This window comes from Lagenorhynchus albirostris, chromosome 14 (assembly GCF_949774975.1).
Source record: "Lagenorhynchus albirostris chromosome 14, mLagAlb1.1, whole genome shotgun sequence".
In the NCBI taxonomy this organism is placed as follows: Eukaryota; Metazoa; Chordata; class Mammalia; order Artiodactyla; family Delphinidae; genus Lagenorhynchus; species Lagenorhynchus albirostris.
This window is the reverse complement of record NC_083108.1, coordinates 62,566,117-62,580,792: the sequence shown is the minus strand read 5'-3', so window position 1 is coordinate 62,580,792 and position 14,676 is coordinate 62,566,117. Positions and strand designations below refer to the sequence as shown.

Below are 14,676 nucleotides of genomic sequence, written 5' to 3'. Positions count from 1 at the left end.
ATGTTTTATACTGATCTTTCCAATGTAGTACATAGCCTCATGAAACTATTTTCTTGACACAGACAGAAAACAGGATGCAGTATTCTTTTTTACACTATTAAATCTCAGTTCATTACGAGAAGCCCACAGGAGTCAACTTACCAGACTTGTCTTTCTGAATAGCTTTATCCTCAAAGTAGCAGAACATTACCTGGAAGCGGTCAGGATCTGTCGAGCGCAGGACCCTACAGGGAACAGCTCAGAGTGAGTCTGAAGCTCTGATCCCCCAGCAGATGGAATGCTGCCTGGGTGGATGAGGCTGTGAGGGCAGCCGCCCCCTGCGAGCCAGGGGTTTTAAGGGTCACATGCACAAGGTCCTAATGGCACCGGATGCATGTCCATCAGCCAACGGCGCATCAGGCAGCCACCAAAATGAGAGGCAGCTCTCTGTGCTGCTACAGAATATTCGAGACTTCCGGCTGGGAGGAAAGGGCAAGGTGCAGCGGGACAGGTGTGAACAGGTATGATCCCACATCCCGCTGTGTGCGGGTGGGATACACGCATGAGCACGTGGCTGATTTCTAGAAGGGAAAGCTAAGGGACGGCAACAGGGGGCCTCTCTGGACTCAGGGCCAGCAAACGGAGACGTGCATTTCTCCTCCTTAGCATCTTTTCTACCATCCAATGCTTTTCTTCTCTATTCTGTTTTACGCACCATGGACATTTTTACAAGTAAAACAATATCCCTACCCTTGAAAAAAGGAAGAGAAAGGAAAGGAAGGCATGTGCTTGAACCAGGGCCCCGGTGCAGGGCGCTTGGCATCTGGGGCTCCACTGAGACGGCCAGGCGCGAGCTCAGCAGTGCGCGTGGATGACGTCCGCACCCACCCTCTCAGATTAAGGATCCACGGGCGCCGGGGGCTCAAGCGCAGACACTCTCCAGTGCCCTCGTGCACATGGCGAGAATGTGTGCTGTTGTCTGAAAGCTCTCCTGATAACTGGTGGCTGGGATCTAAGCCAGGCTCTGGACTGAAGGCTTCAGGGCTGCTTCTCGGTGCTGACAGGAGTCCAGGGGACCTGGCAGGCAGCTTCGGGCGAGTGCTGGGCTCTCAGAACCACTCGCCAACTAGAGAGCCTGCCCGAGAGCCCTGGGTCACCGTGGGGCACACCGGGGAGTGGACACAGCCCACAGCCCTGCCGGCAGGTGCTGGAGGCCGAGCGGGCCCAGAGGCCTCTCCTGGAGCTACACGTGCCAGGATTAGACCCAGGCTTTTGCTGTTTTGGTTTGGCTTGGTTTTTCTGTGAAAATATATTCTTTGTAAAAAAAAAGACCAGAAGGAACGATACTAACCACTACGGATGGTGCTAGTGAGCAGAGTGGGTTTCTTCCCTCAACTGTTTCCACGGTTTTGTATAATGTTCTCCTATTACTTATACAACTGAAAAAAAATGTGTAATGAAAAAAGAAAATTCAAAGCTCCCTTGGCTGCGGGGACTCTGGGACTGCCGGGAGGAGAGGACTGAGGGTGGGAGGACTCACTCCCACTCACCCAAAACAGCTTCCATCTGGTTTATATGTCAAGCTTCCAAGCAAGATCCAATCTACCAGAGGGTCTCGCAGCACCAAATAAAGGTTAAATAAAATAGTGGCGTTGTCCAAACATCCCTCGCTTTAAGAATCAATACTTTCTGTTTTAAGTGGTTTGAGAAAGACCTTATTCTGTATCTAACTGCACCTGTCTTGTTACCTAAACAAATGTCCTTCTGCAGCCCCCCACAGCGGGTCCACAGGGTGGGCGGCTGGGCTCTGGACGTCCTGCTGCTGCTTCCAGTCTCCCTTTACAGGGAGGCAGCAGGCACTGCCCTGGAGACGATGTCGGTCTCAGGCCAAATCAGGGACCGTGACCTTGGGCAGCTTCTTTGAGCGCCTGGGCCCTGGTTCCCTCCTGTGAAGTAGGGTGTACAGTGCCCACCTTGTGGGCTTGCTGGGGGGGCCTGTCAGCGCATGGAGCTCGTGCAGCGCCTGTGGGGCCGGTGCTCCATCCATGTTAGTGCTTCTAGCTGTCAGCTCCCTGTGGTTGCAGAGGCGTCCTGAGTGTCAGGTGCCCCAGAGGACTGTTTGGAGCAGCCCCCCACTTCCCGTTTGCTGTCTGTGCTCCAATGTGGTCCTGGAACCAGCCTGGGGGGTGCCCTAGAGCGTCTCAGAGAGGGCTGGTTCCCGGCAGAGGCTCCAACCCATCAAGTGCACTGAGTTTGTGGCAGCTCTGGTGACAGCTCAGAACCTGTTCCCTTGGGGAGGTGGCACCAGCGTCAGACCCCTGGTGTGTTACTACACGTGGCATCCAGTGATCAGGAAGGACAAGCACAGGAGAAGAGCAGAAGGGGTTGGGGTGGTTTTTCTAAGACAGCTTACTTGTTAGGAGGAACTGAGAAAAGCCCAAGCCTGGAAGGAACACAAGCGTAAGACCAGCTCAATCGGGGGTACGGGTGGCGAAGCTCACGAACCTCATGTATTCCAGCCGGTAAACGGACAGAAGGTAGGTGGACATGGCGAAGTCCAGCTTGTTGATGAGGGCAGACACCTCGGGGGCCGGGTCCAGCAGGTTGATGATGGTGCTACGGAGCTCGCTCAGCTCGGCCTAGGGACAAATGCCAGGACTGCTTGGGCACGGGAGGGTGTGGCTGCTCCCCCAGATGCAAACCCCGGGGCCGTGCCCGTGAACCAGACATGCAAGACTGGCCCTCACTGTCCCAGAGGGCTTCCCGAAACCCTGCCCGGTACCACCCGTCTTTGGCAGGCAGGCATCCTTACGGGGGTGACTGTGTCGTTCTTCATGGCTGAGTTGTACTGAAGGACAGACCGCAGGGGCTCTTTGCTGGGAAAGGTGAGCAGGGGGGACTTGGTGGCTATTTCACAGACGCCCTCGTACCACTCTTCTGGCCAGAGTCCTGCAAGAGAGCATGGGCTGAGGTGCCTCCTGGCTCGAGAAGAGCTCTGGCGGGGCCCACGCTGAGCTTCTGGAGTCATGGGTCCTCTGGTTGAGCCACTGTCCCAAAAATGTGGCATAGAAACGAGTGTGTTTCCTAATGGGAGCAGGTTTCCCTAAGGTATGTGGTGTTCCCAGAACCCTAAAGGACTTCGGGAAGTGTTTCCTGAGGAGGCGGCAGCCGCACTGGGCCTGTCTTGTGCGTGGGCACAGGCACCATTAGGTCGGGCCCTTTCGCATCTTGGTCCTTACTCTGCACTGTCCTCCCTGGGGCAGCAAACGTCCCCTACCTGACCCCTCCACAGCAAATCCCATCAGCACAGAATAGAGCCAGAAATCCCGGAAGAGCTTCTGCAACCGCGGCTTCGCTTCTTTGATGGGCAGCAACCGCCGGGTGAGCTGATGGGCCGAGGAGAGAGGGAGAGAAGGTGGTTACCTGCATATGAACCTGACACCTACAGGCGTAAGCTCGAGATCCATTCTCCAGGCTTCTTCTCAGAGAACAGGTCAGTCAGACTGGGCAGGAGAAGGCACAGGGCACAGTAACCAGCAGCCCTCAGAGAGCTCGCCCAGAAACGCTCCTGAGCCTCTTGTACGCGGGGCGGGCTCTGCACTGGGAGGGAAAAGCCCTTTGGCCTCGTCGGGAGGCAGGCAAGCAGCATCCCAGAGTTCCTGGGGACCCAGGGATGGGGCGCTTGGTGTTCACAGACGGGCAGGAAACAGGGAGCAGCCGCCTGGCCACAGGAGCACCAGGCCCAAGGGCCGGAACCATGGCGGGCGGGGCAGTGACCTTGGGCAGAACCGCAGGGTGTGAGGCAGGTAAAAGCAGAGTGCTCGGGGGCAGGGGTGAGGCTGGAGTCCCTGCGTCCCTGTCCCCATGGTGTCCCACCCAGTGCGTGGCAGGGGAAGGTGCCTTGGGTATGGAAAACGGTTACGTGTGCACAACACCTGGTGGACAGGTGGACCCTCCAGAGTCCCCAGCAGAGGTCGAGCCCCCACACAGCGCTAACCAACCTTCAGCGAGGGGTGCTCAGAGGTCCAAATGCTTATGATCTATGAGTGCCAAGTATGGGCTAGGTGCTGGCCAGGGTTTGCCTCCTGCCAGGGCCCAGGTTCGATTCCTGGTCAGGGAACTAAGATCCTGCAAATAGTGCAGCGTGACCAAAAAAACCCCCTAAAAACCCACCACAAACTAAAAATAGAAATGATCACGGTGCCACGGCCCCCTGCGAACACCTGAGTGGATGTGAGCATGGGAAGCACCACAGTACGGCCCTGGCTATCCCACAACGGACAGCAAAGCGGGGCTGCATGTCCTGCAGATGGCAGACAGGCCCGGGCCAGGGTCTCCTTGTGCTCTGAGTCTCTACCTGCACCCTCCCCTCCACTGTCCATGGAGGGACAGCTCACAGGAGGGTGGGGACACCTTGCCTAGCAGGCACGTCACCCCAGAGCCCAGGATGAGGTCGGGAGCTGCGATCACTTAGAGGAAGAACTCGGAGCTGGAAGACACGAGAGGGGCCCTCCCATGTCCAGGGGAGCATCAGAGCCGCCGCCCCCGACGCAACCAAGCCCTGGGCCGCAGAGTGTCCTGGCTGCTCCTGTAAGCTCATCCACACAGAGATGGTCAGGCCTCCAAACACTGGGAGTCACAAGCCACTCGGTGGTGACCAAAGACACAACGAGGGCTTTGTGCTGACAAAGCTAGTTGAGCGGTGTTTGATCTGGGATGTATTTACTTTAGAAAACACGACAGCAGTCCGGCACCAAAGGTCACACTGAAGCCTGCTGGTGACTTTGGCCGATTCTGCCCCTGCAAAGTCAGTTCTCAGCAGCACAGAGGTGAGTAGGTTTCTAACGTTTCTGCCGATTATGAATTCTTATTTGAGGTGGTTAGAGATGGGTAACTGGTTTGCTTCCCTATCCAACTACATTCAAACGCTCTCTACACCATCTTAGAAAGGGTAAGAGGTTTTAAGCTGCCTATGATAACATTCTGTCAGTTACACTAGTGGGACTGTCAGCCAACCAGGGAGGAGGGACTGCGCTAGGTTAAGGACCTGAACTGGGAATGTGCTGGGGGCTGTGGGCGGGCACCCTAGTTCTGGGGCATCACAAATGGTTCAGAAAAATGACATGTGTCACACACGCGCACACACACGTACGTAGAGAGACCTGGCGAGTCTGGAGACGCGGGTACAGGGTGGGTGTTCTCTGTGCTGTGCTTTCAACTCGTTTGTGAGCCTGAAGTTATTTCAACCTGAAGACTGTCCACAGCTCCATTACCCCCTCTCCGTCTGGGCCGGGAGACAGCAGCCAGGAGGGACGAGGGACCACAAAACCCAGCCTCGCTCCACGCAGCCAGCCTGAGAAGGCGCCATAGGAAATGCCCATAAAAACAAACTTTTGAATGATTTCCCTTTAAAAAATACTGCTTCTCTTCAAAGATAGTAATCTGGATTTAAACACAACCTAGTGATAATTTTAAAGTATCTTCTTTAACTCTTGTGATACTAAATGGCAAAACAACAGGAAGATTTACCTTTCAGGTACCTAATTTTTTACCACATAAAATGAGATATATCATGAGATACCTTCTGCTTCCTCTGATGAGAGCATAATGCAAAGTGTTTTGGGCTTTTCATCGTGTAATACAGGAATAGGAAGAAGTACAAGAAGCTTCCACACGTACTATCTGAATACAGGAGCAAAAAGACAACAAATGTTTTCAACCTCTGCCTCCCTATCTGGTCTCAGATTCCTTTTCCTGAACTCTTGTTTATTCAAGTTGGGTTTTTTAAAGCTTATTTTTTTTTTTTTGCGGTATGCGGGCCTCTCACTGTTGTGGCCTCTCCCGTTGCGGAGCACAGGCTCCGGAAGCGCAGGCTCAGCGGCCATGGCTCACGGGCCCAGCCGCTCCGTGGCATGTGGGATCTTCCCGGACCAGGGCACAAACCCATGTCCCCTGCATCAGCAGGCGGACTCTCAACCACTGCGCCACCAGGGAAGCCCTTAAAGCTTATTTTAACCTAAGAAGGATACTTTCAAGTGTAGCCTAGCAAGAAGACCTCTTCTTTTCTCACTTTTTCAGTGTCTTGCCATCAATACCCACGCCCAATTCTACCCAGAACCTGGGCCCGGTTCCGCTGGCAGCCACACACATTAGACACTGTGTCCTGAGTGCAGGCAACGTGTGTGGCAGCCTCGGCTACGGGCTGGGGGGAGGGAAGGGAACAGGAAAAGACAACAGACAGTTTTAAGTCAGAAACCATGTGACTTTCCCTCTCCAAAATGTCGTGATTAGAGGACTGTGCAACCTGACTGTGTTAAGAGTGCTGCAGGGAAGAGCCGAGGTGGGGACTGGGGCAGGGACAATGGTGCTGGCACTCCAGGCCAAACGGGCAGAGCCCTGGACACAGGGAAGGGCTCCACTAACCAGGGTCTAATCTAGTCACTGGCACACTCAGGCAGGCTCATCACCCCCGAAACGCACAATGCTCTGCGTGGGGAGCTGAGTCACCAAAGCCCCTGGTCCAGCACCGGCACCCAGAAGAGGCTCCGCTGAGAGTCACCACCATTGCCAGCACACCATCTTCAGGCCTAACAAGTCCCAATATTTACCTAACAGGAGCCAGTGATTCTTACCTGGCCTGGAGGGGAAGCAGACATTCTGGTCCTCAAAAACGTACCAGATGGTCACACACATGACAAACCTGACAAGACACTCTCCTCTTTCTGAGGCGATTAGAAGGGATGCTGGGATCCTGCATGACTGAGCAGCAGTATAAACACCTGCTGTCACTGTCCTGGACACACAGAAGCATCGAATAATAGCTCATTTCCCAGGATGCAATTCACAACCAGGAAGGAAGCAAGAGAAGGACAAAGCCGTCTAGCAGCCAAACTGACGTGACAGAGGGAGGGATGGGAGACAGATGGCTCATCCCACAGTATCTGTTAAAAACGTGCCTTGTTTACTTAAATAGAAAGAGCGCCCCTCAGGCCTTCAGTAAGAGCTTTCTGACAGCACCCTCACCTAGACCCTATACACCTGGTGAGACTATTTGTAACCCCAGCCAGAAACACTTCAGTGGGAGAGCTCTAGTCCCTCCTGACAGCAGTGGGAGCCGACTGACAGACACAAGGAGAAAACGTACACCTGCAGCGAGTTGTACCCTCATCCCTCATGGCTGCAGGAAGACTGGCACCTACCATGTCCACTGGGTCCCCAGGTGATCCCTGCACTGCAGACACAGTCCAAATCACACAGATTAAACCACCCCCAAATAACTGCTAGCACAGGAGGAGGAGCCTCAGCCTGCCTGGCGCCCCCCCCCGCCCCCCACCTGGCAGTGTCCTTGTGAGCCGTGCTTTACTGTACATGGGCCCCCATCCGGCTGGGGTACCTGTGTGCCTCCAGGGCCCACCCAATATGTCATTTGAGGAAGGGACACAAAGTTCAGTGAATGCATGAAAAGGAAACTCCCTGGGGCCCCTGAGCCCTATGGTTTTGCACACTTTCAACAAGGGGTTCTGATCTGGGCCCAGGGGTCCTCCAGGCAGGTTCATGAAGCCACATAAAATGTCAGGCGTCTGTTTTATCTTCAGCAGATCCTAAAATGGTTAGAGACTGGCACCCATGGGGCCCCTCCTGGGTCGTGGCCGGGGGCCTGCAGAGGTGTGTGTGGGGGGGGGCGGGGAGGGGGCAGTCTGCCAGGCTGCCCTCACCACGTCCTGCTCTCCCTCCAGCTCCAGCTCTGCCAGAATGCAGCACCTGCTGCACTCTCTCGTGGTGTCCCTCCTCCTGGCATCCGTGTGTGGGAAACTCGGCCCTCGGGGTCAGCTTGATAGCGGAGGGGGAGACCCCGAGTCTGTGGACCCCCGGTGGGGGCAGCTGAAGAGTGGAAACCTGAGCAGACCCCTCCTGCCTGCCGACTTCCACAAGGAGAACACAGTCACCAACGAGTGGATCGTGGACGGGGAAGAGGACGAGGACTACCTGGACCTGGAGAAGATCTTCGGGGAGGATGACGACTACATCGACGTCGTGGACGCGGTCTCGCCCGTGGACCCTGGGACTGGCGCCGGCAGCGTGCTCCAGCTCTTCCCGGGCAAGAGCCGCATCCAGCGGCTCAACCTCCTCAACGCCAAGTTCGCCTTAGACCTCTACAGGGCGCTGAAGGAGCGGGTCGGTGCCTCAGACAATGTCTTCCTGGCGCCCGTAGGTGTGTCCACAGCCATGGCCATGCTCTCCCTAGGCCTGCGGGGGGACACCCACGAGCAGGTACACGCTGCCCTGCGCTTCACCGACTTCATCAACGCCAGCACCACATACGAGCTGGGCACCGTCCACAACCTGTTCCGGAAGCTGACCCACCGCCTCTTCCGGAGGAATTTCGGGTACACGCTGCAGTCCGTCAGCGACCTGTACATTCAGAAGCAAGTTCAAGTCCTGGACGACTTCAGAGCCAAGGTCCGACAGTACTACTTTGCCGAGGTCCGGGCGGCTGACTTCTCTGATCCCGCCTTCATCTCCCAAACCAACCAGCACATCTCGCGGCTCACCAAGGGCCTCATAAGAGACGTGCTGGAGGACATGGACCCCGCGACTCAGATGATGCTCCTGAACTGCATCTACTTTAAAGGTAAGAGGTGGCGACATTTCTCAGGGCAGACGCGCGGGCGCTCTCAGCTCACAGGTGGGCCGAACTGCAGACTCTACCTCCATTCCCCTGGGAAACCCAGGCAGGGGGTCAGCTCGCAGGGACAGGGAAGGTCCTGATGAGGTGACAGCGCAGCTGACCCTTAGAAACCCTACGCTTTACGCCTCGCCACAGCCTTGAGAGACTGCCACTGTTATGAGTGTCTCCATTTTACAGACAGGGAATTAAAATGCTGCTCTGGGGAGATGGCGGTAAGGGGCAGAGCCAAGCTCCAGCCTCTGTTAGATCAGAATAATGCAAAAACCTTTCTAGCATCAGGTCAACCTGGATCTGAGCTTTTTCGTTTCCCTTCCCAATGGACAAAAGGCTGAAGACAGGTTCACCCTGAGTAACTGACATTCACATCCCCACTCCTTTCCAGGCAGGTGGGGGCGGGGAAATCAACCCTTATGTCTAGAGCAACTGTTCCAGGCCAGCACCAAGCACCGAGGCACTTCCTAAGGAGGACCCCTCCCCCACCGCCAACCACCCACACCTGCGCGTGTGCGCGCGCACACGCGCACGCGCACACGCACGCACACACGCGCACGCACACGCGCGCACACACACACACGCGCACACACACACACGCGCGCGCGCGCGCGCACACACACACACACACACACACACACACACCCCGGGACTCTAGAGATAAATGGGCACGGGTCTGTAAATACCAGGCCTCGCTTTTAAAATGCCCTGGTGATGGGGCTTCCCTGGTGGCGCAGTGGTTGAGAGTCTGCCTGTCGATGCAGGGGACACGGGTTCGTGCCCCGGTCCGGGAAGATCCCACATGCCACGGAGCGGCTGGGCCCGTGAGCCATGGCCGCTGAGCCTGCGTGTCCGGAGCCTGTGCTCCGCAATGGGAGAGGCCGCAACAGTGAGAGGCCCGCGTACCGCAAAAAAAAAAAAAAAAAGCCCTGGTGAGACCTGAGCCAGGAGAAACCTCTACTGCCCTCCACCTGCCCAGCAAGTCGAGGGCAGACATGAGGAGTGGGGTCACTGCACACTAGTGCGGTGACACGCAACCACTCTCCCCTCTGCCACCAAGGACTAGTGGGCACCGGCCAGGTCAGTCCCGGGAGGCCACGTTCCCTGGTTGGTCAGCTCCAGCACGGTTTACGGCGGGGTCCAGGGAGCCCCTCTCCTGGAAGTGGCTGAGGGGCAGTGGGGCCAGTGCACTCCGTGCCCAAGCTGAGGCCCCCAGCGGCTGTGCGGAATGCTGCCAAAGGGCAAAGCAGGGGGAGGGAGCCAAGACAGGAGGAAGGGTTCAGAGGCTGAGCCAGACCCCTGGCTCCCCCGACGCCAGGCACAACGCCAGCCTCGCCGTGGGCAGGTCCAGGCCGAGGCTCCAACAAGCCCGTGACAGGCACACGGGACATGCTCAGTGAACACACACATGTCCTTTCATCCCTGGCTGGCGGGACAGGTTTGGGAATGAAAACTGGAGGTCAGCCCTGCTCTCACTCCCCTATCCATGTGGCCTCGCAAGTCCCACTGTTACATGCTCAGTGGGTTTGATGTTGCCAGTGACACTTGAGAGCAATTTCCCGTGTTCAGGGGTGACTTTGACAGTGAGTGGGAGACCCCTGGGTGGCACCAAGGCCCTCAGCCCTCAGCCCTGCCAGCCTGTGGGCATGGCGACTTCCAGAGCCTCTGCCTCAGCGCAGTCAGTATTCAGAGCAGGCAGGGACACGTCCCAACATGGGAACCAGGGTCACGAGGACGGCAAACGTGGCAGCAGGGCACATGAATCCTTGCCCACACACCGGAAGGCTTGCTGGATCAGGGCTGGGAGTCAGAGAGATGAAACGCCAGCAGCACCAGCTCTCACGGGTGCATATCACAACAGAGTCTGGATGTGTAACTCTTAGCTCTAGCTCCCAAATCTCTGTCACTACTTTGATTTTAATTTCAAATGTTACGAGCACTCTGTAAAACACAGTGAAAACAGAAGTTAGGCCTCAAGAGCAAAGGAAGGAGAGAACCCGGGAGAGGCGGGGTGGCTGCAGCAAACCTGGGAAAGCCATGGCTGGAGCCCAGGGGAAAGGGGGTCTCCCCCAGGGCAAATGGCACAATCTGGGGGAGGGGAGAGGCCAGGGACACCGCTCACACCCACCATGCACAGGGTGGCCCCCCGCAGAGAGCTGCTTAGATGCCTGCCTCATGGGGCTGAGCAGCCCTGGACCCAGACCAGAGGCGGGCGGGCACTGCTGTTACGCCTCCCCCAGGAACCTCCTGCTTTTCTGACCCCCTGTGCCCCACCCACCAGCTGGAAACCTTGAACAGGTCACTTGGCTTCTCCCCTCTGCTTGCTCATCTGTGAGATGGGGGTGGTGAAAGCCCCACCCCTCACAGTTGCTAGGAGACGAGGTAGCACAGGAAGGGGCTGGAGGAGGCCTGGCACATGACCAGTCTCACCAGTGGGCGGGCAGCCCTCACTTCCAGTTACTAGCATCTTAGAGCCACAAAGACATGTTCCCACTCGAGCACACAAAGCTGCCCCAAAATCCAAAGTGAAGGTGGCAATGGCAGTGCTGCCTCCCCAGGCATCCAGCCAGTCCTCACAGAGCTGATGGGAGCTCAGGGCCCTCATCTAACAGAGAGACATGCAGAGGCCCAGGCAAGGCAAGTGATGTGCTATTTAATGTCAGGATCTAACCCAGCATTCACCTGGTCTATTCACCCCATCTGCCCTCATCCGCTTCCTACGAGAAGCCTCTAAAACAGTGATTCTCAGTGTGGCGGGCGGGCCAGACCAGCACACTGGTCTGGCACACTGGTCTCAATGTGGTCCCCAGACCAGCAGCATCAGTATCGCCTGGGAACCAGTGAGAAACTTAAACTCCTGGCCCAAACCAGACCTGTGGGTTCATACGGTGGGGGTGGGCCATGCAGCCTGTTTGAACAAACCCTCTAAGAGAGCATTTAAACAAAGCCCATTCCTGCTGACCTCACAGGGTCCTGGGTGAACAAATTCCCAGCGGAAATGACACACAACCACAACTTCCGGCTGAATGAGCGAGAGGTGGTCAAAGTCCCCATGATGCAGACCAAGGGGTCCTTCCTGGCGGCAAGTGACCAGGAGCTGGACTGCGATGTCCTGCGGCTGGAGTACATGGGGGGCATCAGCATGCTGGTGGTGGTCCCGCACAAGCTGTCCGGGATGAAGACCCTCGAGGCCCAGCTGAAGCCCCAAGTGGTGGAGAGATGGCAGAAGAGCATGACAAACAGGTGCCTCTGGGGCCAGGGGACTGGGGGCCCAAGGATGCTGGGGCTGCAGTCACTTTAGGGAAAGGGGCATGTGCCCCATGGGCCGCTGTGACTTCAGCCCGAACTTTCCGCTCGGTGAGAGGAGACCAGAGAGCGTTGGTGAGAAATGCACCTGTACTCTGTGATGTGGGGGCAGGAGCGACCCGGCTGTGCCACACACTTGCCCTGACCCCCTGGGGTCACTTGCTGTGGGCCTAGAACCAAGACAAGCCCCCAACCCGGTTTGAGAAGCCTCGAGGTCCTCCAAATCCCCTCAGGGCGTCACTTACCATCTCACAGTCAGGACCACAGGTTGCGCTGCTGGATCAGCGCAGGAAGGACGCACACGTCACCTCCCTGTCTTCCTGGATCCCGCCAGGCCCGAGTTAACAGCTGAACCTGGTCTGGGCCTCCTTTCAGGACCAGGATACAAGGAAATGCAACTGAGGGACAGGCAGGCTCTTAGGGGCAGGTCTGTCCAGGTAGCTGGGCAGGCATCAAGCCCTGTCATTTTCTCCTTAAAACCTGTTCCGTACCAGCCTCCTTCCTAACCTCACTGCCCACGACCTTCACCCTGAGCCAGCGGGGGCCTGACCAGCCTGCCGTCCCATGCTCCGTCTACCTGCCACCAGCCACCAGGCAGCATCCCCACCTCCCTCTTCCTGTGAACTCTCTGTGGACCCCCACCCACAGGATGCAGCCCGCTCGCTGCCCAGCCTGGCCCACACGCTGCTCTGCTCTCCCCTGCCCTCCTGCCCAGAGTCCTGCACTCCCTCCAGCAGGCCCTGCTCAGGGCCCCCAGATCTTGTCCCCCCTCCTCCAGGATGGCCCAGTGGTTAGGCCTGTTCTTGTCACTCGGACGCTAACAGGCGGTCTTTATGCTTTGCTGCTTCACGTATGGGGTCCTGGCGCACCAAGAGGGAAGGAAGCTCCTGAGAAGGGGGTGCGTCTGGCGTCTTAGCCCCACAAGCGCCGTCAAGGATGGAGAACGCTAGCACTGGCTGGTACAGAAAGCACTGTTTTTAAGTGCACTGACCTGCACTTCAGCTCCTTAAACAGTAAAATACCAAATGCCTGAAAGCAGGGACCCAAGTGAGAGAATGATGTCAGATGTCTGAGCCATAAGCCAGTAACAGCTCTGCCCCCTGGCTGGTAGGACACAAACCATACAGTACCGAGGACATGACTGCACAGCAGTAACCATGCCTCAATTCTGAATGCTGGGATTACAATGGGATGGTCTTTCCAAAATCCTCCACTGGCAGGACAAGGATATGCATTTTAAGAAGTGTTGTGTCAATCCTGTGGTACACGGACTGGAGGCGGGTGTGTGTGTTTATGGACGTTTAAGGGGAAACGTGATTCCTCTGCAACTTGCAGTTAGTAGAACCAGCCCTTCTCTTCCCTGACCAGGACACGGGAAGTACTCCTGCCCAAGTTCAAGCTAGAAAAGGACTACAACCTGGTGGAGGCCCTGCGGTCCCTGGGGGTCACAGCGCTGTTCGACAGGAATAGCAATATGACGGGGATCTCGGACCAGAGGATTGTCATCGACCTGGTAATGCCCGTCCTCTGCCCAGCCCCATCCCACCCCAGGTCTGCCCCCCTTGGAGCCCCTGCTGATACCAGAGAGAAGGCAGGTGCCCGGGAGCACCCCGGCCCAGCAGGCCTACTATGGCAGAGGCCCCAGAGCATGAGCAGGGGGTTCTAGGGCCACGGTCCTGCCCGCAGAGCGCTGTGGGCAGCCCTGAGTGGCCATGGTGCACAGTGCCAAGGTGGCACCGTTCACACCACACTCAGCTGATGCGTGAGGACTGAGTCCCAAGGGCCATCCTGCCCAGCCACGTCGATGCCTCCCCTGCGCTCGCTTGGTCCCTTCCCTGAAGAACACGAGACTACCCCCCCTTGCCCGTCTGTGAGTGACCACCGCTATCTGATAGCTTCCCTTTTGTCCTGACACAGTTCAAGCACCAAGGCACCATCATGGTGGACGAGGAGGGTACGCAGGCCGCGGCCGTGACCACTGTGGGGTTCATGCCATTGTCCACCCAGGTCCGCTTCAGCGTCGACCGGCCCTTCCTTTTCCTTGTGTATGAGCACCGCACGGGCTGCCTGCTCTTCCTGGGCCGGGTCGCCAACCCCACCAGGTCTTAGCGGTGGAGGCCGGGGCGTCTCGAGTGCTCTGGGGCAACCGCAATTCCATTTCCCTTCCAACAACGACCACGAGGAGCTGGAGCGGTGACCCCGTGGCTCAGGCCACCTTTCTGGGAGACATGGACGAAGGACCGCGATGCTTGCCACCATCAGGGCTGCACAGCCCAGAGGTCACTGCAGCTGCAGCGCGGCAGCTGTCTCCTAGAGGATGTTGGCGCCAGACAGACCAACTCCCTTCACCTCTCACAGCAAACCCTTCCCCGGGCCCAGCATCCCCCCTCCTCCACTCTGTCACCCAAAGCCTTTCCCCCCCAGGGCTTCCCACCTGACAGGGAACATGGGCAGGAGCTGCCCCCTCCCCAGAGTGCTGACAGCGAGCCCCCTCCCCAAGGCCCAGGGTGCCCTGGCCTCCGGCTCAGTCCTCTCAAGGCCCAACCTCCTGAATTAAGGCTAAATGTCTCTGCACCTGCTTTTACCTCACGGCCGCCCAGAGGACGGCATGTACCCATAGCCATGCCTTCCACCCTAGAGATAAATAAATATTGCCACTTTTACTGGGTATAATTCTACTTTTATAAGGTCAGATAACTAAAAAAGGCCAC

At 57.2% G+C, this 14,676-nt stretch overlaps 2 protein-coding genes across 8 annotated transcripts in view; one reads left to right on the top strand and one right to left on the bottom strand.

The window, feature by feature from the left end:
• Nucleotides 1–14,676, bottom strand: part of PI4KA (phosphatidylinositol 4-kinase alpha) — a 95,200-nt gene that overhangs the window by 29,061 nt on the left and 51,463 nt on the right. For all 7 annotated transcript variants that reach the window (XR_009534670.1, XM_060120826.1, XM_060120823.1 and 4 more), the window contains 4 exons: nt 3,257–3,365; nt 2,792–2,928; nt 2,485–2,618; nt 142–224 (listed from right to left, as the gene is read on the bottom strand). Coding sequence is in view for 6 of the 7 variants with exons in the window: in XM_060120826.1 (XP_059976809.1) it covers nt 142–224; nt 2,485–2,618; nt 2,792–2,928; nt 3,257–3,365 (463 nt within the window). In the remaining variant the exon portion in view is untranslated. The remainder of the gene's footprint in view (nt 1–141; nt 225–2,484; nt 2,619–2,791; nt 2,929–3,256; nt 3,366–14,676) is intronic.
• On the top strand, nt 7,726–14,074 carry SERPIND1 (serpin family D member 1). The gene is made up of 4 exons (XM_060120975.1): nt 7,726–8,611; nt 11,629–11,902; nt 13,334–13,478; nt 13,883–14,074. Exons 1-4 carry the CDS (start codon nt 7,732–7,734, stop codon nt 14,072–14,074), a joined length of 1,491 nt encoding a protein of 496 aa, XP_059976958.1. The 5' UTR covers nt 7,726–7,731.

Bases quoted from the DNA above. Each gene is read 5' to 3' on its own strand.
- SERPIND1 (XM_060120975.1), top strand. From the start codon at position 7,732: ATGCAGCACCTGCTGCACTCTCTCGTGGTGTCCCTCCTCCTGGCATCC. The intron at 8,612-11,628 runs GTAAGAGGTGGC...CTGACCTCACAG, and splicing joins GAACTGCATCTACTTTAAAG to GGTCCTGGGTGAACAAATTC. The intron at 13,479-13,882 runs GTAATGCCCGTC...GTCCTGACACAG, and splicing joins AGAGGATTGTCATCGACCTG to TTCAAGCACCAAGGCACCAT.